Source organism: Apium graveolens, chromosome 1 (assembly GCF_009905375.1).
Source record: "Apium graveolens cultivar Ventura chromosome 1, ASM990537v1, whole genome shotgun sequence".
NCBI lineage: Eukaryota > Viridiplantae > Streptophyta > Magnoliopsida > Apiales > Apiaceae > Apium > Apium graveolens.
The window spans coordinates 195,978,671-196,000,056 of record NC_133647.1 but is presented as its reverse complement, the minus strand read 5'-3'; the positions used below and the strand labels follow the sequence as shown (position 1 = coordinate 196,000,056).

General features: G+C 32.4%; 2 protein-coding genes across 2 annotated transcripts; both read left to right on the top strand.

Annotated features, from left to right (window-relative positions):
• The first annotated feature begins 5,753 nt into the window (after positions 1-5,753).
• LOC141676241 (auxin-responsive protein IAA7-like) lies at positions 5,754-9,338 on the top strand. The gene is made up of 5 exons (XM_074482100.1): positions 5,754-6,128; positions 6,813-7,063; positions 7,712-7,847; positions 8,540-8,601; positions 9,042-9,338. The coding sequence occupies exons 1-5, from the start codon at positions 5,911-5,913 to the stop codon at positions 9,077-9,079; spliced, it is 705 nt and encodes a 234-aa protein (XP_074338201.1). The 5' UTR covers positions 5,754-5,910; the 3' UTR covers positions 9,080-9,338.
• Positions 9,339-13,107: 3,769 nt separating this feature from the next.
• Positions 13,108-14,355, top strand: LOC141714841 (uncharacterized). Its single transcript, XM_074518337.1, has 2 exons — positions 13,108-13,555; positions 13,670-14,355. Exons 1-2 carry the CDS (start codon positions 13,108-13,110, stop codon positions 14,353-14,355), a joined length of 1,134 nt encoding a protein of 377 aa, XP_074374438.1.
• Positions 14,356-21,386: the final 7,031 nt, after the last annotated feature.

Here is a 21,386-nt window from a genome sequence, read left to right as displayed (position 1 = left end):
GAAATTAAAGATATTAACAATTAAAAGTGTGCATTGGCAAATATGTCCAACGCAAATAAGAAACATTTTTAGGAACGGAGGGAGTAAGTACATACACATTCTATATTCTAAGCTAGCAGTACTGAATGGCTTGTTCAGCCCCCACCATTGGATATATATGTCTCTATTTTAACCAGCATTTGGAATCATATTTTTGTGGCGGAGATTCTCCAAATATTGCATTTGTGGCTCATATATTAATCTATGACTATCTACCCTAATTAAGTATTAATTATGTGCTCAACTGATTGATGTAACATGCTTCCTGTCTCCTCATGATCAATTTAAATCATTAATTGACATTTTTTTATGCTTCGCAACTTTAATTGAGGTGTCTAAAAAAATTGAGATATATAAAAGTCTTGCTTAATTATTTATTGAAATAATTGTGATGATTTAATTATGAATCTTGAAAAGACCTGGTTGTTTGCAATTTTTTTTATTTGTAAGAAGCCTATGCTTTGCGTATTTGCTGACGAATTAGCATTAGAAACCATAATACTGGAATTTAGTTAGATTATACAAGTAAAGACATTACGGAACTATATTTTATAAATACCTCGAAATGCGTGCAAATAGTAAACGTATAATAATCAATGGGATGAAGGGAGTACACGATGAGTTAGAAATGCTACTCCCTCTACCACCCCGTAGGTAGTATATATGGGGAACAGAGCTTGATCAGCATTTTAATACTTCTTTAAAATACAGTTTCAGAATTATTTTTCTAAATTTTTTTCTCGTGAATAAAAAATTATTGTTTAAAGTTTAATATAAAAAAAAATAAAAATACATTATGTAAGTATACTTTAGATTCACCTTAAAATTAAACCCGGCAATTTTATACATGACACAACTTACACGATACGAAACGACACGAAAATTTAGTGTTTGAATTTTTAGTACACGACACGAAAGTACACGAACACGAAAGTACACGGTCGAGATTTAGTGTCGGTATTGTGTTTAACATTCGAGTACACGACACAACACGAAATATACGACATAAATAAATACTATAATTAAATTTTAATATTTTTTATAAATATATGTAGAATTATAATAAATGTATGCATATTAATTTTTAAAAATATTATTTGAATTCATTATATTGTATAGAATTGAGATCTAAATATATATTTTTCATATATTTTATAATTTTTTTACCTAAAAATCTTATATTTTACTTTATATTAATATTAAATTTAATATATATTAATATTCAATTAACACGACATACACAACACGAAACGAAAGTACACGAACACGAATGTACACGAACGCTAAACACATGTCGGTTTTTGTGTTTGACATTCAAATACACGAAATACGAAAATACACGACACGAAAGTATACAGTACTAATGAATTGTCAGGTCTACTTAAAATACGTGTCAAGTATTAAAAAAATTTGTAAACAATTATACATTACTTGGGGAGTATTATGAAATATTTTCACTTGTAATATCGAATTTTTATAGATGATATATCGAATGCAGTGTTCGAATAGTAGATTTCAACCCACTAATTAGAAATATGGTATTATGAAATATTTTCTCCTTTTTTATTGATGATATCGAATGTAGTGTTTGAATCATAGATTTCAACCCACTTAACCAAAATAATAATAATATTTCAATACAAAAATATATTATAATCACTCATTTTTATTCACCGGGTTAAAATCTCATGATCCAAACGGTTAATAAATATTTAAATGATAAAAATATGTTTGTTATTAAATTATCCATATTGTACGCATATCTTAAAATGTTACTATACATCCACATGTATTCATACCATATATGCATGTATCGTTATCCCTAAAGTAAGATAGAATGAATCCCAACAAAGTGTAATTCTTGCGTACAGCTTAAGCGTCACTTTCTCGATCTTATTGTATAGGATATGTGGGATTTGCAACGTTTCCGCAAATTCCAAAAGATTTGGAATGCACAAGTAGGAGATGGATGAGTTTGGTATGTGAAATTGTATAGAATTTAGGTAGGATGCAAAAAGAAGCCGCTTCCTGCTAAAGATGGGAGATTGAAGAGGATGCTGTACCATGCAATATTCTAGGGTTCTTAATAACGAAAAGGCGCTGGTAGTGTAATTATTTATCTGCTATCCCAGCCAATTGTTTACATTTGGTTTGTGCACGGAAATTAAGAAATATATATAAGTAATAAAAAAGAAAAAAAAAAGTGAGTAAAGTACTGGGGCTCGTTGATTTTTAATGTATAAAAAGGAGATAGTGGGGGTAAAATTAGTGTGAAAAGGGAAAAAAATGAGAAAGTGATGGGATCCATTTGCTATTTTTGGTAAGTTTTGAAATGTAAAGAATTGAATAAAACATCCAAAAAAAAGTGTAAAAAATGATTGAGACAACGGGAGTACTCTCTCTTTTTGTGGAACTATGCTAAATCATACTTAACTAGTAATTCCTTTGTTGAAATTTAAAATCGGTTAAGAATGAACTTATAGAACGGTTAAAATGAATTAGGCTCCACCATTATATCTTATACACAGAAAAATAGGAGATTAGGAGGGAGATTTTGCCTGGCTGCATAATGACATCTTTATAAGCACCAAACAATCAGTGCATGTCTCTGCAGGCGCTTGAATCATTCACTCATGTGATCCTATTCATAGTTAGGAGCTTCGAGGAAGAGTCTTTATGTATAATTATATATAAATACATAGTACTAGACTACCAGTACAACAATTTAATTTAAATATCTCTCTCCCTTTCTGTAATCTGTATATAGCTATCATGCTTGCAGTTTCATGTTCCCTCCAACATTCTACCGACCCTTTAATTAGGAGAGAGATCGAGAAATTGAGTTTAATTTTTCTCTCAGTCATCAATTACATTAAAATATGTATTATTGTGTTCACACATCCATTATTTTCTGTTTATTTTGATGTTCAAAAGAATATTAAGAGAATAATTCATTATATTAGCCAAAAAGAGATAATAATATATTTAGTCGAACTAGAAATATCATATAATAATCTAAAAAATGCTTCATAATTAGTCGAATTTAGCGGTCGTATTTAATCAATCGAATTTAGACCGTTGAATTTAAATTAAATACAACTGACTGACCGAATATTGTTAAAGAGTATTAGATCTTGTTGGAGCATTTCTCTACCACCTTAAGATTTTAGATGGACGGATTACTTAACATTGTATTAAAACTCGGTTTATGGAGATACTCAGGTTTGAGTCCTCCCACCCCGTTTATTTAATTTAAATATTTGTTGTTGATATTGATTATATTTGTCATTGTCAATCATAGCGAAAAGTATTGTACGATTGAGGGGGAGTGTTAAAAAATATAAAATCTTGTTATGATCTTTCTCTACTATCTTAAAATTTTATATGGACTTGAATATTTTAAGTTTTGAAAGTCTATTTTTATCCTATTATTTACTTCAAATTAGGTAAAGAAAAATGCGTTAACCTCATATATTTTGAAAATATCATCAATATTGATGTGTCAATGAATAATTGATAACCTTTTCTAATAATAAAATGAGATCTCGCGTGTTTATTTATCCGTCCATATAATTAAAATTTATCATTCGTCACAATCAGGGCCGATCCTAAGATTCGAGGGGCCTTAGTCGAAATCAGTTTATGGACCCTAATATACACATATCATGAAAATTTATATATATATATATATATATATATATATATATATATATACTAAAAAGTTAGAAATTTTTTGTTCTTTTATATGTCGGGGCCCTAAACGCAAGTTTTACTGGCCTATAATCAGGGCCACCCTAAAATACCTATTTCGTACTATTTAATAAATATTTTTGAGAAAAAATCGGTGAACCTAACGATTCCATGTACCGCGTATGTTTAGATTTGAATATCAATCTCGGAGTGAGCACTCCTAAAGTCCTAACAATTCTTTATATGATTATATACCCTAATTATTACATCTAATAATGTTTTACTAATTAATAAAAATAGCTTATAATAAAATATGTATGAGATAAATATACACACATGTACTGAGTACGTATAGGAGGGTCTTGCGGCTCTTGCTCTAAGCCTATATTCACGGTAATGGTTGGTTTTTTCTGAAAATAACACATGGAGGAGGAGTATAATTGACAGAACATGATTGCCCATTTTTCAACATCTATTTATTTATTAATTATTCTCTGCAGATTAATTAATGTATGTATCTCAGCTTAACTGTTTCTATTTTATTGGTAATTAAGAGCACTTTGATTATAAAGTATTGGACCACAAGTCCATTGGTTTCGCCCTCATCATGTCATTCGATTATCCTGTTATTTCCCTTATATTTGTACAAGATTTATAAAAAATATTTATGCTAATTCCACTCAGACGGATTTATGTTTGGAATTTACCAAAAATATAACTTTTTAGCAAAATATTTGTAAAAATATGGACACGGGTTGTATATGAAAATGTAACGGTTGCATATCATATGATGGATCCGTATTTTCCGTAATTTGGGTATTTATGAAAAAATCCTGTTTAGGTTGAGTTTCAAAAAATATTTATATTCGTAAATTCTCTGTTTATCATTATGGTCATGATACTCAAACTAGTTTCATTAGTTGCTTATAGACGTCTACTTGTAAATTCTCGATTATTCAGTCGACTTAATCGATTAATAATTAGTTGGCTTATTAATTAGGCGTTCGACACACTACGTCGACTAGTTGATCAACTAAAGGCAAATCCGTTAAAATTTTAAAAAAAAATTCAAATAAATCTTTAAACTCTCAACATTGATAATAATTGATGTGCTAATCTCGATTTATATATCTTTTGGGTGTATATTTTTTAATATCTAAATTGATAAAAATTATATAAACATGGACGATAATATGTATAAAAAAAGTGTGTATATGTGTTTTCAAATAAGTTGATGATTTTGTAATTTTTCTTGTTGATGATGTTAATATGAAAACATGAATTTTATTGTAATAACCCGATCGAAACCAACAAAAATATATTATATTTGGTAAATAAATTTCCATACTTTGGGCTTGTTTGTGTGCAACTTATTTATAAGCGTGTAATAGCTTATCGATTACTGTTTGTTAACCCAATTTATAAGTCGAATTTACAACTTATAAGCTGATAAGTTGAATGTTAGCGATGACGTACTTTTTCTCAACTTATTATGATTTTTTGTTTTTTTATTTATTTTAGTTTAAAATATTTATTTTTAAATGTTAATCTAATATTAAATTCACAAATTAAAATAATTATATTTAAAAATTATTTATTTTAGTTCATTTAAGTTACGTAAAAAAAATCTGACTTATTAATAAAATTGTCCAAACACTTACGTAACTTATAAATATTTATTAACTTATACTTATAGGTTACTTATTTATTTTAAGTTATAAATTATTTATTTTAAAATTTTCTAAATTTTAACTCTGCCATTCCCATTTTTGTATCATTACATATAAAAAATGTAGATAAAACAGCGTTGTAGCATTTTTGCAATTATTATGCAAGTAGCAAACTCTGAGGAAATTCGAGGGGCGAAATAAAATATTCCAGCCAGTAACATGCACTTGATTCCCCGAGATCAAGAGACCAACTCTCTCCACGTGTCCACACATCCGCCGTTGAAACTTGATAGTTTAGAATGCAGCCATGAGCCCTCGGTATATATGCCAACAAACTGTATACATTTGCCTCCCCATTTGTTCCATTATTGCCATATCTCTCTCTCTCTCTCTCTCTGTCTCTCTCTCTCGTTCATCATTAGAAGTAACCAAAGCAAAGGAAACGAAACAGCATTAATACAAGAAGTGATTTTGGAAGCCAGAGAGAAGTGATTATACAAAAGAAAGTAACATGTTGAACCTCAAGACTGAGCTGTGCCTTGGGTTGCCTGGGGGAGGTGATGCAGAAACCATGAAGACATCTGGAAAGAGAGGCTTTTCTGAGACTGTTGAGCTCAAACTTAATCTTCAGTCAGATATTGATTCAACCAAGCTAGATCTTAAACATGACAACACCAAGAATTCAGCTATGGAGAAGAACAAAGATCAAGTCACTAAGCCACCTGCCAAGTATGTCACCTATTTTTTCGTAACCTCGCAAAAGTTTCGGGGAATTTACCAAAAATACCACTTTTTACGAAAATATTTGCAAAAAAACGGACGAGTTGCATATATGGTTGCATATGAGATTGAAATGATTACATATGTGGTTGCATATGAGTTTGATCTGTATTTTTACAAATATTTTCTTTAACTTGGGTATTTATAAAAAAAATACTGTTTTATGTATACCACTATTTCTCGGAGTAGCGGCGTATTTAAAAAAATATATTTTGCAATGTTTTACGAATCTCGAATCTCCATGCAATTCACCTTTCATATATACATAGACAAGTTGTATAATATCAACTTGCATGCTCATATCTCTTAGGCTTCGTATAAGTCAACGAGTCAAATAATTAAGACTTTTTAATTAGGCTAACCATCCATGTTATACACTACAAGAAACACGGCCTTAACGGATCGCAGATTCGTCCTTAGTACAATTAAGTTGAGCATATTTATGAATTTTGTGGAGTTATATGACACTGTTGAAAAATCGTTCGAGTTTAGTTTAATTCCACTGATTTCTGTCGAAAAAATGCTATATACCACGGATTTCGTCCCGTGAAAATAACCCGATTTTCTCGTAGTGTATTGTTATGAATAACATGAAAATTGTAGTACTAAATGTAAGCATGGTAAATTTGACAGGGCACAAGTTGTAGGTTGGCCACCAGTGAGATCTTACAGGAAAAATGTAATGGCTGTACAGAAGAGCACCACTGAGGAGAAACCTGAGAAGTCTGCAGTCATCGGAAATAGCATGATCAGCACAGCAGCTGCATTTGTCAAGGTCTCCATGGATGGAGCGCCTTATCTTCGTAAAGTAGACTTGAAGGTTTACAAGAGCTACCAAGAACTCTCTGATGCCTTGGCCAAAATGTTCAGTTCCTTTACCATGAGTGAGTCTTCGATTCTTAACTAATACTCCCTCTGTCTCATTTATTTTGTCGGGAAACAAATGTTTCATTTCATTACCTTATGTTATTGTATACAAATAACATCTAGGTTGTTAGGTAATATTTTTTTAGTTAATACACAAATTTTCATAATTCGTCATATTTTTTTACAAAAACAACTCCTAAAATATAGAATAATGTGACAGTTTTCGTCACTAATTTAGAAACTCGTCTAATTAATATATAAATTTTCATAACTTGGTGTCTGAAAGTTTTCGTCAATGGCTTAGGACCTCGTCAATATATATTAATGATTGAAAATGTTATTTTCAAAACTATTTTTAATTTTCAGAGCAAAAAATGACGAAAAGACAAAACTGCCCCTCATGTATGCACATAAATAACTCTTGAAAAAATCAATACGAGGATAATTTGATCTTTTTACACTAAAAATAAACAAAACTACTCTGAAAATAACATTTTTCATTATTGATAATTTGTCATTTATTGAAATAAGGTCATTATGTAATGGAAAGTGGATCTTAGGATAATTACTCAAGTTTAATTGCTAAATCTCAAAGTTAGTGCAACAATATTATAAGAAATATAATCCCACTTGTAACAATTTTTTTTTTTAATTCCATTATTCAGGTAACTACGGGTCCCAAGGAATGATAGATTTCATGAATGAGAGCAAGCTAATGGATCTATTGAACAGTTCTGAGTATGTGCCTAGCTATGAAGATAAGGATGGCGATTGGATGCTCGTCGGCGATGTCCCATGGGAGTGAGTACTTCTTATATTCAATTAATTAACTTTTAAGTTATTTAAATAAATATTATTACCTCTATCCCTAAAAATAACGTTTCTGTTTGTGTTGGACAAGTCTGTGAATACACAATTTTGATTGTTAATATCTTTAGTTACGTATTAGTATTAAATATAAAAATTTTATTATATTAAAGTACTAGTAAATATTAATCCAACAAAATCACTTTGATCTTGTAGATTAAACATATATAAGTAGTCAATCGTTTATCATTAACAGTATAAAAAGTCAAAATGGGAAGAATATTTTGGGACAAAGGGAGTAGCTAATAACCTTGCTCCTTAAGTTAAGCATGCGAGACTTGAATATACATCAAAGTAACAATTTTAATTGTAATTTAGTTAAAGTTTGTCAGACTTGTTTTTTAACCACAAAGTAAACAAGTGAACTGCCTCTGTCAGACAATTTCATGGCATTATATGTGGAATTTTTTTTACTAATTATTTATGCATATAGAGTAAAACTTTTGTAATTAATCAATTACTTTTAGAACTAGAGTTTTGTTATTATTATTTTTTATCGTAGGTAACCTGCAACCGCTATCCTTTAAGTGCGCACTGAGTTTTGTTATTTTTTCGAGATTAAATAAATTGAGATTATTATGTTGAGATCGAGAAGAAAATATTAATTTATCGAGATTCTATTGCAGGATGTTTGTTGATTCATGCAAGCGTCTGCGTATAATGAAAGGATCGGAAGCTATTGGACTTGGTAAATTTTATAATCTACCTTTTATTACGAGAATGCTAGAATTTTTAAAAGCGTTTTAAAAACCTAAGTTGCCACTTTATTATTAATCATTCTCTCGTAAATCTCATAAATAAGATGGACATGTGTGCATACATATATGAAAACCGTTACCAAATGTTGATTCTTTAACATATTAATATTGATTATTTTTTCATAAATCAGATGAATTTCTCGTACATATATAAAAACTGTTACCGAATATTGATTCTTTAGCATATTATTAATTATTATTTCATAAGACGGATGAATTTCTCATACATAAATACGAGTTTTACGAATTATGTAATTTAAAATTATTTTTGAAATTTTTTGATGAGATATATGTGTATGTTTCAATACGTGTACTATATATATGGGGCTAATTTATGGTTTTTATTTGCATGAAATTAATTAAATTACAGCACCAAGGGCAATGGAGAAGTGCAAGAGCAGGTGCTGATAAATAAAACCCCAGCATGCCAAAAGTGACTCAAATGGTTTAAACAAGTTGATAATTATTGTTGAAGGGCAAGTAGCAAACATGGATCTATAAAGCAGGATTGTTGTTTGAATGTGTCTGTTATTTTTAATTTGACAGTATATAGATTATATTATTAAAGTTTGGGACATTTTTAGTGGACAAGAAGCAATAAACTTTTTAATTGTCTGCCTTGTTCATTTTTAATGGCTAAATAATCCCCCTTTTTTTCTTTGTTTCATCATGTCCTTTCTGTCATAGTTGTTGTTCTGTGAGTTTTTCAATTTTCAATTAAAATGTTTATTTTGCTTTTGGGTCTCAAGATTCTTACTATCTTGTACTCCCTCTGTTTTTTAATATATTATGTTTGATTTTTTGATACACATAGGAGTATAGGAGGATTGACGACATAGCTATAATTATTATTTTTAAGAATCTTTTTTTAATTTGAATAAAAAATGAGATCAAAACTTTTATTTATAAAAGAATTTTTTCAAAAAAATATTTTATGATCAAATCTCCCAAATACAAGTGTGTGAGAAAATCAAACGTCATATATTAAAAAAGAAAGGGGGGTTCGAATCTCACAGGAGGAAGATTTATGATTACGCCTACAGAGTTTGTCGCTTAAATCCGGTTTACCTTGGTTCACGTGATTTGCAATGTGTTTTACAGGCTATTAAGCTCATGGGGTTTAGCCAGTGTGTACCCGAAATATAGCGGATGTGGTTCACTACGATAAAAAAACAATTAATTTAATTAGTACTACCTCTGTCCCGTTGATTTCTATACGTTTACTATTTGCACGTATTTCGAGGTCTCTATAAAATATAGTTCCGTAATGTTTTTTTCAAAAAAATTTTTTTTAATAAAAGTTTAAACATGAAACTTTTTTTCAGAATTTTTTTTTTAAAAAAAATATTGTGGAATTATGTTTTAAAGGAGCATTGAAAAGCGTGCCGAAAAGTAACGTATAGAATTCAATGGGACAGAGGGAGTACTTAATTTATATGTATATTAATTAATCATTGATTAAGTCATGGGGAAGTTAGTGAAAGAGGGAGCAAAGCCATGTGAATACATTATATGTGTATTCATTTATATACACAAAATTATATGTGTATACAGATATACAAGTAGTATTATTTTATAAATGTGACAGCTTAATGGAGCTATAAGGTTCTTGAATGAACAGAATTTAATGGAGTTTGGAATTGTATATAGTGTAAGGGTGGTCAGGACTCAGGAGCACATGCATGTCGATCCCCATTTGTTTGTGTAGGTTTTATTTAATTATGATACAGATCATTCATAATTGACATGCTCTATTTATCTTTTGCTCGACAAAGCAATAATTAATGTCTATTACAATTTAGTGCATTATGGTTAAACTCGAGAAATAAATATTTTAGGATCGAAATATTTTATTTATTAATGAAAATTATTTATGATAATTAATACACTATTTTAATATATTGGAATTAACAAAAGTTATTTAAAGAAATTATTCATTTTTCTTAATTTTAATGTGCTAAACTCTTAACTTCACTCAAATTTTAGGAGCTTAACAAATATATCTGATTCTGCAAACTAAACATGTCTTGTGAAAGAATATGTTTTATAAATTTTTACTCATATTACAGAGAATTTACCAAAAATAATAACTTTTCTAAGTTTTTTTGCAATTTTACTATCTTCTGATTTTTTTTGCAAAAATACGGAATCAGCCAAAATCAACCAGAATCAACCAGATATGCAACTAGTTGAATAAAGTTTTTTTTGGTTGATTTGAGGTTGCATGTAGTTGCAGAAACTCATCAAAGGATTGCATGCACTTGATTCCGGTTGTCAAAAAACCGTATTTTTGCAAAAAAAAAATAAAAAATAGTATTTTTGCAAATTAAAAAGTATTTTTGCACATTTTTTAAAAAAGTGACAGTATTTTTGCAAAAAAAAATTTAGTCTTGGTATTTTTCAAAAAAGCCTTATATTATATGTAATTTATAATTTTTTATTAAAATAATAATATTTATATAAGATGATTGACAAAATAAAATACTTTCATATTTTATGTAATATTTTAATTACAAAACTTATGTATACTCAAGTAATCACGAAAACAAAACTTCATAAAACTTAACTCTCTATCTATACGATCAATTTTAAGTTACAATTTTGTTCTAGCCATTTTATGAGTTACGATTGATTTGGTTACTTATAGATTCGATTTTAGATAATTTTGTTTAAATTGTATTCTTTATGTGGTAGAGGGATAGAAAATGGGAAGAATCAATTTTATATATGAATTGTACGGTTGCATTTTACGTTATAAGGTTGTAGATAGTAAAAATAACTTTTTAAATAGAGTTACATTTGAAGTAGTAAGTGCTCACATTGTATATTTAAAAATAAAAGCAAAAAATTGTATTTCTGTAAATTATTTATATATATAGAGTATTTTTAAAAATATTTTTAAGAAACAATGTTTTTTTAAAACCCCTTATATTTATCGTCAATAGTTTAGTAAATTTAAATTTTCACAATTAGTATTTTAATTATAGAAATATAAAAAGCGTGGTCGACTGACCACGCTTTTTAAAAAAAAAAATAGTCATCAAAAATGAGCTTTCTTTTCCATGTTTTGTTGGTGATAATTGTTCCAAAAATATTATCGGAAACGTGACAGGCCCATTTAGAAAATAGCAAACCAAATAGAAGGTTGAGTCCAACTTATAACGTAAATGGCAAGTGTTCGGCCCATTTCAAATATTTCCCCAGGCCTCTCAATGGACCGGATAAAGAGGCTTGCTTGATATTCTCGATAGTCCAGATTTATTGTACCAAACTGCAGAGTTACAGATTTTTTTGTGAACCAACTACAAACTTAATAAAAATTGAAAAACACGTTTCACAAAAATTAAAGGGATTTTTTGAAAAATATCCAAGTCTAAAAATATTTTTGCAAAAATACTGTTATTTTTTTAAAAAAATTGTAAAAATACTTATTAATTTGCAAAAATACTATTTTTCATTTTTTTTTTCAAAATACGGTTTATGACAACTGAAATCAACTGCATACAACCTTTGACGAGTTTCTGCAGCTGCAACTCCATTAAACTAGTTGCAAATCTGTTTGTTTTGGTTGATTCCGTATTTTTGCAAAAAAAAATCAGAAGATAGTAAAATCGCAAAAAAATTAGAATAATTAATATTTTTGATAATTTTTTAAAATTTAAATCGTAAAATATATTACTGAGACTTGGCATTGTAAAGTACAAATTAGAAGTCTTTATAAAGAAGATTATCCCAACACCTAGCAATGTCCTATTAGGTTTATGTAACATTATAAATACCGGACATAGTTAGGTTTGCTAGTTAAGTCTTAAACTCACTTAGCTAAAAACGTAAGTCTCATGAGGTTAAGAGTTCGACTCCCAAAAAAGTATGAAGAGGAAGTTCGAAAAGATGAAAGCTGCGTGCTACATAGAAAAACTCCCAACGGAATTGAAACTACAGATTATGGGTTATTTACCAGGCTGCGATTTAGCGAGGCTTGCATGCGTGAGTTGCGAATGGAGGCGTTTAAGTCCAAGTAGTAACAGTGAAGTTTGGAAAAACTTGTGCCATGCTGATTAGGGTTGGAAGTGTTAGTTTAATCTAAACTTGGTCTATGGTATTGTCTGAAGCTAGCGTCTTGATGTAAGCTGAAGAATTGGTATGCCACGTGTTTAGAGATATTTTAGGAGTAGTGGAATAAGTCTGAGTAGTAGAGTCTGTTCAGGAAACCCGTTTTATTATTTTCCTAGTTTGTAGCTAGTTGGTTTCTTCTAGTGTTGTTCTTTTATATGCATTGTAATCAGTTGAGATTCAATAAGATCAACTTCACGTACACTTTGTTTTTCTCCGTTTCATAGTTATCAGCTATAATACATACTGGTGTGTGTCTATATTTTGGTATCAGAGCTTTTGGTTCAGGGCGGATGCCCAAGTATATGCCTCGGACAAAAGAGATGGATATAAACAAAGCTAAAGAGGGAGGAGTTGGTATGAGTTATCCCATGTTGACACGCAACACCTACACAACTTGGGCAATAAAGTTGAGGGTCTTTATGCAAGATCACGGTGTGTGGATCGCAGTAGAGCCCAAGGATCCGAAGACGCCAGTTGAAGAGCGAATAGACAAAGTCGCGTTGGCAGCCATTTATCAAGGAATTTCAGAAGATGTTTTTTTGTCAGTAGCAGACAAGACCACGACCAAAGAAGCGTGGGAAGCCGTGAAAACTATGAGCCTCGGAGCTGAACGAGTCAAGAAAGCCAAGGTCCAGACTTTAAAAAGTGAATTCGAGTCGCTGAAAATGAAAGACACTGAATCTCTGGATGATTTTTGCTTGAAATTAAATGGACTGGTCGCCAATATCAGAACCCTGGGAAAGATAGTCGAAGAAACTACTCAGGGATGTTTCACCTAAATTTCTTCAAATCACTTCAACGATAGAGCAATTCGGAGACTTGGAAAGCATGTTCGTGGAGGAGGCTATTGGCTCACTCAGAGCACATGAAGAACGATTGAAGGGGCAAATGAGCCCACTGGAGGACAATTGTTATTTAACGAGGATGAGTGGGTCAGGAGGGAAAACAACGAAGGACGGCTGTTTTTTACCAGAGAGAAATGGCTGAAGAGGTCAAGTCAGAAAAACCGAGGTAATACGAGTGACTCTCGTAGCAAAGATGGGAGCCGTGTTATTCGAGACAAGAGCAAAGTTAGATGCTTTACTTGTGGGATCTACGGGCATTTCGCAGCGGAATGTCGTAAATCAAAGAAGGAAAAGGAACGCATGGAGGTAAACATGTCACAAACACAGGATGAGGAACTAGCTCTATTAATGGCAACTTGTGATGTCCCTAAGGATGGAGTGGTACTATTGAACGAAGAGAAGACGACGGTAAAATTGAGCTCAAACACTGATAAGGCTGATTCGAACATATGTTATCTGGATAATGGAGCCAGTAATCATATGACTGGCCAATTATCAAAATTCAAGGAGCTGAATGGTGACGTTACAGGACAGGTTCATTTTGGTGATGGTTCAACCGTGAGTATTCAAGGAAAGGGATCGATATCATTTAAGTGCAAGAATAGAGAGGAGAAAATTCTTCACGAAGTGTATTATATTCCGAATTTATGCAACAACATCATAAGTCTCGGGCAATTAGCTGAAGATGGTAACAAGGTAGTATTGAATGGCAGCCTTCTGTAGGTGTATGATGTTAAGGGTCGATTACTTATGAAAGTGAGAAGATCAGGGAACAGACTCTATAAATTGATTATTGAAAATAGTGAATCGCATTGCTTACTGTAAAAAACCGAAGAAGCGGCGTGGCTTTGGCACTCGAGGTTGGGGCACGTCAATTTCGCAGCAATGCACATGATGTCCAAGAACAAGATGGCAGAAGCTTTACCAGATATTGTACCGCCAAAGGAGGTTTGTTCGGGATGCTTAATGGCCAAACAGACAAGGAAACCTTTCTCGTCCCAAACGAATTTCAGAGCAAAGGAAGCATTGGAGTTAGTTCACGGAAACTTGTATGGACCCATAATGCCAGAGACACCAAGAAGTAATAAATTCTTTTTCTTTTGGTTGATGAATACAACAGAATAATGTGGGTGTTTATGTTGAAACATAAATACGAAGCTTTTGATGCTTTTAAAAAGTTCCGGGCACAAATTGAGAAAGGACCAGAAAAGAAGGTAAAAATATTCAGGACGGACAGAGGAGAGGAGTTTTGTTCGAGTCATTTTAAAGAGTACTGTGAATTTGAGGGCATTCAAAGACATTATACTGCCCTGTATTCACCGCAACAAAACGGTGTGGTAGAAAGACGTAACTGTACAGTTGTTGCAATGGCCAGAAGCTTACTGAAATAAATGCAAATGCCGTCAAATTTGTGGGGTGGGGCGGTACGCCACGTCATTTATCTACTGAATCGACTTCCTACGAGAGCCTTATCAGACAAGACGCCATATGAGGTCTGGACTGGGGTTAAACCGAGACTTGAACATGTTCGAGTGTTCGGATATATAGCTCATATGAAGGTGCCTGGTGTTCTCACAACAAAATTAGATGACCGGAGTAAAGTTGTAGTAAATCTCGGTAAGGAGCCAGGGACGAAGGCTTATCGATTATTGGATCCCGAGTCAAAAAGAATTCATGTTAGTCGAGATGTTATCTTTGAAGAGAAAAGAAAGTGGTTGTTGAGTCAACATCGAGAAGAAAATGTTACTCATCAAGGAAGTTACTTCACTGTTAGTGGCAATTTTTCAGGAGAATTGAGCAACAACAGCTCTAGTGAATCGATGTTGAATGGAGGCGAGAATGGTGGTTCTAACATGAGTCTTAGTACTCCAGTTTCTTCAGGAACAGTGCGAAGTGGAAGTACTGTTGAACACCGTACTACAAATTCTGAAACCCAGCTGCCAGGAACTTATGTTTTGGAGAAAAGTTCAGATCAAAGCAGCGAACCTCGAAGATACAAATCCATTGTTGATGTATATAATGCCACCGAATAAATTGAATTGGCAGAGGATGAATTGATGTTCATGGGTATTGATGAACCCATAAATTAGAGTCAGGCATTGAAAACGAATGAATGAAAACTCGTCATGGAAAAAGAAATAGCTGCAGTTGAGAAAAATGAAACATGGACGTTAACAGAATTACCAGCAGGCTGTAAGATGATAGATTTGAAATGGGTCTACAAGTTAAAAAAGGATACGCGTGGGACTGCTATGAAACATAAAGCAAGGATCGTGGCAAAGGGTTACGTTCAGGAGTATGGAGTGGACTTTGAGGAGATCTTCGCACCTGTAACACGCTTGGAAACAATACGCCTGCTGCTAGCTCTCGCTGCAAAAAACGGATGGCAGGTTCACCATTTGGATGTAAAGTCGGCTTTTTTGAATGGCGATTTGAAAGAAGAGGTATACGTATCTCAGCCTGAAGGTTTCGTTAAAAAAGGCCAAGAGGACTTGGTTTATAAACTGTCTAAGGCGTTGTATGGCCTTCGCCAAGCCCCTCGGGCATGGTATGCAAAGATGAGCAAATGTCTTGAGAGCATGTGATTAACTCGATGCCCTTATGAGCACGTTGTATACACCATTAAGGAAGGAAGGGAAACGTTGATTGTCGCAGTTTATGTGGACGATTTACTGATAGCCGGAATGGATGCATCAATTATAAGTAAGTTCAAGAGGTAAATGGATGAGCATTTTGAAATGAGTGACTTGGGTCTGCTCTCCTACTATCTCGGTATTGAGGTTGACTAGAGCAAGGGCGTTATTGAAATTCGGTAGTCTGCATACGCAAGGAGGATTCTTGAAAAGGCGGGGATGAAAGAATGCAACCCGACAAAATTTCCAATGGATCCTAAATTGAGAGGGAAAGTCTACAACTTAACTTGGTCAGTGAATTAAGGAAAAGCGGATACGAGGATATGGTATATCTTACGGACAAAAGGAAGTCAAGTTATAAGGTATCGGCATTCTACTTTTAGTAAGACAATTTGAACTATCTTATTGTACTTCCTACAAGGCATACGAAAAATGTAAAATGTATTCTTGTATGCGATTTTATAAGTGTATTGAACTTTGTTTACAATTGTATTTATTTTGCATAATTTGTATCTTAGTTTTCAAAAGTTTAGAAGTGCAAAAATAAAAATCTCAGAGAAAATGGCAGCTGAATTTGTAATTTACAAACCCGGCTATAACAACATTCAAACTCATTGCAACTATTAAGTTTTGAGTAGTTGTTTGTATATTTCATGTTTAATTTCACATTCTTAAAAACACACTCACGCAAATATCAAGTTTTTATAATATTATCCAGTTCAGATTAAAATATAACAGAAAAAAAATTACACAAAAAGAATCAAATATATATTCACCCTTCTCTGTATTCAAATTCGTGTGCACTCAATATTTAAAATAATTTGCCTATATTACCGTTGTAATTTTATAAGTCAAAATTGTTAAAATTTATTTGAGATCATAACTGTCTCAAAATTGAACAAGCTTACTATTTTATGCGTTGTAAAAGATATATTTGAGATGATTGTGATTAACTCTAAAGAAATTATGATCAACCGGTGCCCAAGAAGTAGGCCTCATTACTGGATTTTGCATCAAGACAAACCTGCAAGAATGATCTGAAATATGAGTTCCCATAGATACTTTGCCCCTTTCCTGATTTGGCAGATACGATCAACATATTTAACTCGTCGTGATTTCGGACCTGAAGATCTCCCAGTGCCAACTCAAGTGTGGTAATACCCACTTGCCAAATATCTGTTACACTGGTGTGAAAATCCTGATCGTTCATATTGTAGAAAACCTCCGGGGCAGATGCCCACTCACAAATCTTTGATGGCCGATTAAATGTTGTGGTGACTTTTTTAACTCCAGATTCATATACAGTTGCACCAAAACCAATTTGATAGTCATTACAATTTTGTTTCCTGTATACCTGACCAAATGATAAATGGCTATGAACCAAACCAGTCGCATGAATCGTAATTAACGCAGTAACAGAAATATAAAATCTTCTCACAATAACAACAATCAAATCAATGATAATCTGGTGGGGGTGGTGTTTCGTTTAAAGCAGTGCTAGACATCGTGTGTAGATAAATTTGTTAGAATATATATTTATTATATATTATTAATGATATATTATATTAAGGGTATTTTCGTAATTTAGCTTGTAACAGTTTATTATATAAACATGGAGACATGTATCCTGATTATTAAGTATTATAATAAAACCCTAGTGGTTTATTTTGTTTCTCTACTTTTATCATGGTATCAGAGTTAGGTCATGGAAAAATAAGTCCGTTGATTGCTCTATTTTAGTTGAGTTTGTTTGTTTTATTGTCATGACTTTTGGTAAAGATGATTCTCTTCAGTCGATTAATGTTCATATGGATGGTACAAATTATTCATATTGGAGTTATGTTATGAAAAAAAATTACGTGGTAAAAATTTGTGGAGTTATGTTCGTGATAAGGATACTAAGACTAAACCAGTAGATGTTAAGACTAATAATTCTGCAAAAGTAATTAAGGTTTGGGAGGCTGAGAATTCGAAAATTATTACATGGATTAATAATTCTTTTACAAATTTTATTGGTGCCTAGTTATCAAAGTATGAAACGACTAAAGATGTATGAGATCATCTATCCAGGTTGTATACACAATCCAATTTTGCTAAACAGTATCAATTAGAGATGGATATTCATGAATTTCAACAACAAAATATATATATTCAAGAATTTTATTCTGCCATGTTTTTTTATGGGATCAACTTGCATTGACTGAACCAACAGAATTGACTGCAGTAGCTGCTTATGTCAAAAGACGAGAAAACAATGTTTGGTACAATTTTTAATGTCTCTTCGTTCTGATTTTGGACCTTTGCGAGGGTCAATTTTGCATCGTACTCCAATTCCATCAGTTGATTATGTTGTTAATAAACTTTTAGCAGAGGAGATTCGTATTAAATCTAACGGTGCTAAGGAAAACTTGCCATTTGCTACTCCTTCTATTTTTGCCGTTTTTCCACGATCATCCGGTAGTATTCAAAATAGGTCTATTCAGCCTCTTCAAGATGAATGTTCTTATTATAGAGATAGGGGTTATTGGAGGTCTTCGTATCCTTAACTATTGGCTATGCAACAACGTACACCTCAATAGTTACTTCAGCAACAATGATCTCGGACATCTCGTTCATCTCAGCACCAACAACTTCCTTGGACACCTCGTTCGCCATCCGCTACTTGGACACCTCGACCTCCATCCGCTATTAATTCAGTTGCTGCTCCATCTTTCGATCCTTATATGCTTGAGCAGTTTCAACAGTTTATTGTTTCTCAACCACATGCTATGTTTGTATCTCTTTCACTATGTTTGTCATCCTCCACTTCATCAGATATATCTTCTTCCATATGGATTTTGGATTCAGGTGTTTCTCATCACATGTCTCCAACGTTATCATCTTTTATATCTTTATATTATACCGCATCTTTGTCTATTATGACTGCTGATGGTTCTCCCATGTTATTGGAAGGTGTTGATTCTGTTGTCACACCTAACGTGTCTCTATTTGATGTATATTATGTTCCTAATCTTAAGATGAATTTGGTTTCCATGAGTCAGTTATGTGCATGTATCTGAATACTTACTCTCATTCTCTTCTTTCACTTGTTGTGTTCAGGACCCAAGATCTCATAAAGTGATTGGGATAGGTCGTAGGCAAGGGGGAGTCTATGTTTTGGATGAACTGAAAGTCTCGGATGTTGGAGCTTCTACTGTTGATTTATCATCTTTTCGTTTGAGTAATTCTTCGTCAAATTTTTATCTTTGACATTCTCGTTTGGTCCATGTGTCTGCCCCTCGTTTACAGTATATGGTTTCTACATGAGTTTTAGGACATTTAAAAACTCATGATATTTCTGATTGTAGTGGTTGTAAACTGGCTAAATTTGTTGCTTTGTCATTATATAAAAGTGTTTCTTTTACCGTTGCACCTTTTGATATTATTCATTCTGATGTGTGGGGGGACCTTCACATGTACCCACAAAAGGGGTTTCTAGATATTATGTGTCCTTTATTGATGATTATACCCGTTTTTTCTTATAAACATAACCAAGATTTGACCATAAATCAAACCAACAAAATGAGTAGTAATTTTTGCTACAAAGTACTTAAATGTAAATTAAATACTGTGATTTGAATTTGCAATAAAGTTTAGAAATTTTTTAGTATATTTCTATTGTTTGCAATGAAATTTTTTATAATTGGTTTTCAAGTTAATAACTTCTATTTATCCTTCCTCTCTTCTTCTTCATTTCGAATCTACTCACATGTACATGAAATCTTCATATGCACCGTGAAAATATAACTCCTATAAGAATGGATCCCATAATGAAAAAAAGATCAACTGAAAACTATTAACAAAAACAAACATCATTGGTTGTTAACGATTACTCGCCTGGAAAAAGATTCAAGTATATCACGATCTTCTTTTCTCATCACAATGTCTAGCTGCAGCCTCGTTGAAAACAACACCAACCCATATGAGTAAAACCAACTTTTAACAGAAAAGATTTCTCTGCATATGGTATATTGATAACAAAATTGATTATTTTTTTGGGGCTCAAAATTGATTTCTTCTTTTTCGGAATTCACATATTTCAGGCCAGGCCGAATTTTCTTGAAAACGTGATGTTTGTATATGACCCGCAGCTGGGCTACACTTTTTTCCGAATTTAATTTTCCCGTTTATTTCCGGATCGTATCAAATCGAATGGGATTGGATTTTGACTAAACTAAAGTACTTCGTACTATATTCAAACACGTGGCAATCGTGATGAGCAAGTTTCAGTACTATTAGCAAATATTTCTCACTCTCACTTTCTTCTTTACTCTGTTCTACTGATCCAATCTCCCTCTACTTTCTCTTTACTTGCAATTAATATACCCGAAATAAACCCGAACCCAGATCCAGTTATACAAAAAGACCCTTAAACCCTAATCCCCAAATCACCACAAAACCCTAAAATTCCATTTAAAATTCTCCAAAATTACTCATTTTTAATCCAGTTCAACACAAACCCACGTGGATTTCATTGAATTAAAAGCCATGAAAGGCTTAAGATGGGCTTGGAATTCATGGTCAGTATCGAAATATGAATCGAATGCTTTAATTGGTCCTTTATCAATTATGTGTACTCCTTTGATGCAATTTAATTAACTTTCTTTACTACAATGATGCAATTTCATTCTTCATCGCGTTAATAAAACATCATTGATCAACTTGTTAATGTATCCTAACTTGACAAAATATTCATACATAGTAGTGTCTTCCCTTCTTATTATAATGCATAACTTCAGCCTAAATGAAGATAATACCAATCCATATTGGTAGAATCAACATTTCAGCACAAGAGCTTTTTCTAGCAGATGCAACTGTTGATGGAGGAATTTGGGAACAACAAAACTTGAGGTTAGTAGCCGGAAACAAGATCTGTGATGGCGGTTCTTTGTCGGAAACGTGAACAGTAGTCGGTGGATCCGATGAACAGTATTCGTCGGAAAAGATGAACAGTATTTTGGTGGTGTTGATTATTGGGGGCTGAGATTGCTTAGGGTTAGTGGTGGCTCCTTTGCGCTCTCGCTTCTGACCCTTTACAATGTGCCTACGTACCCCTATTTATAGGGGATCAAGCCCACGTAG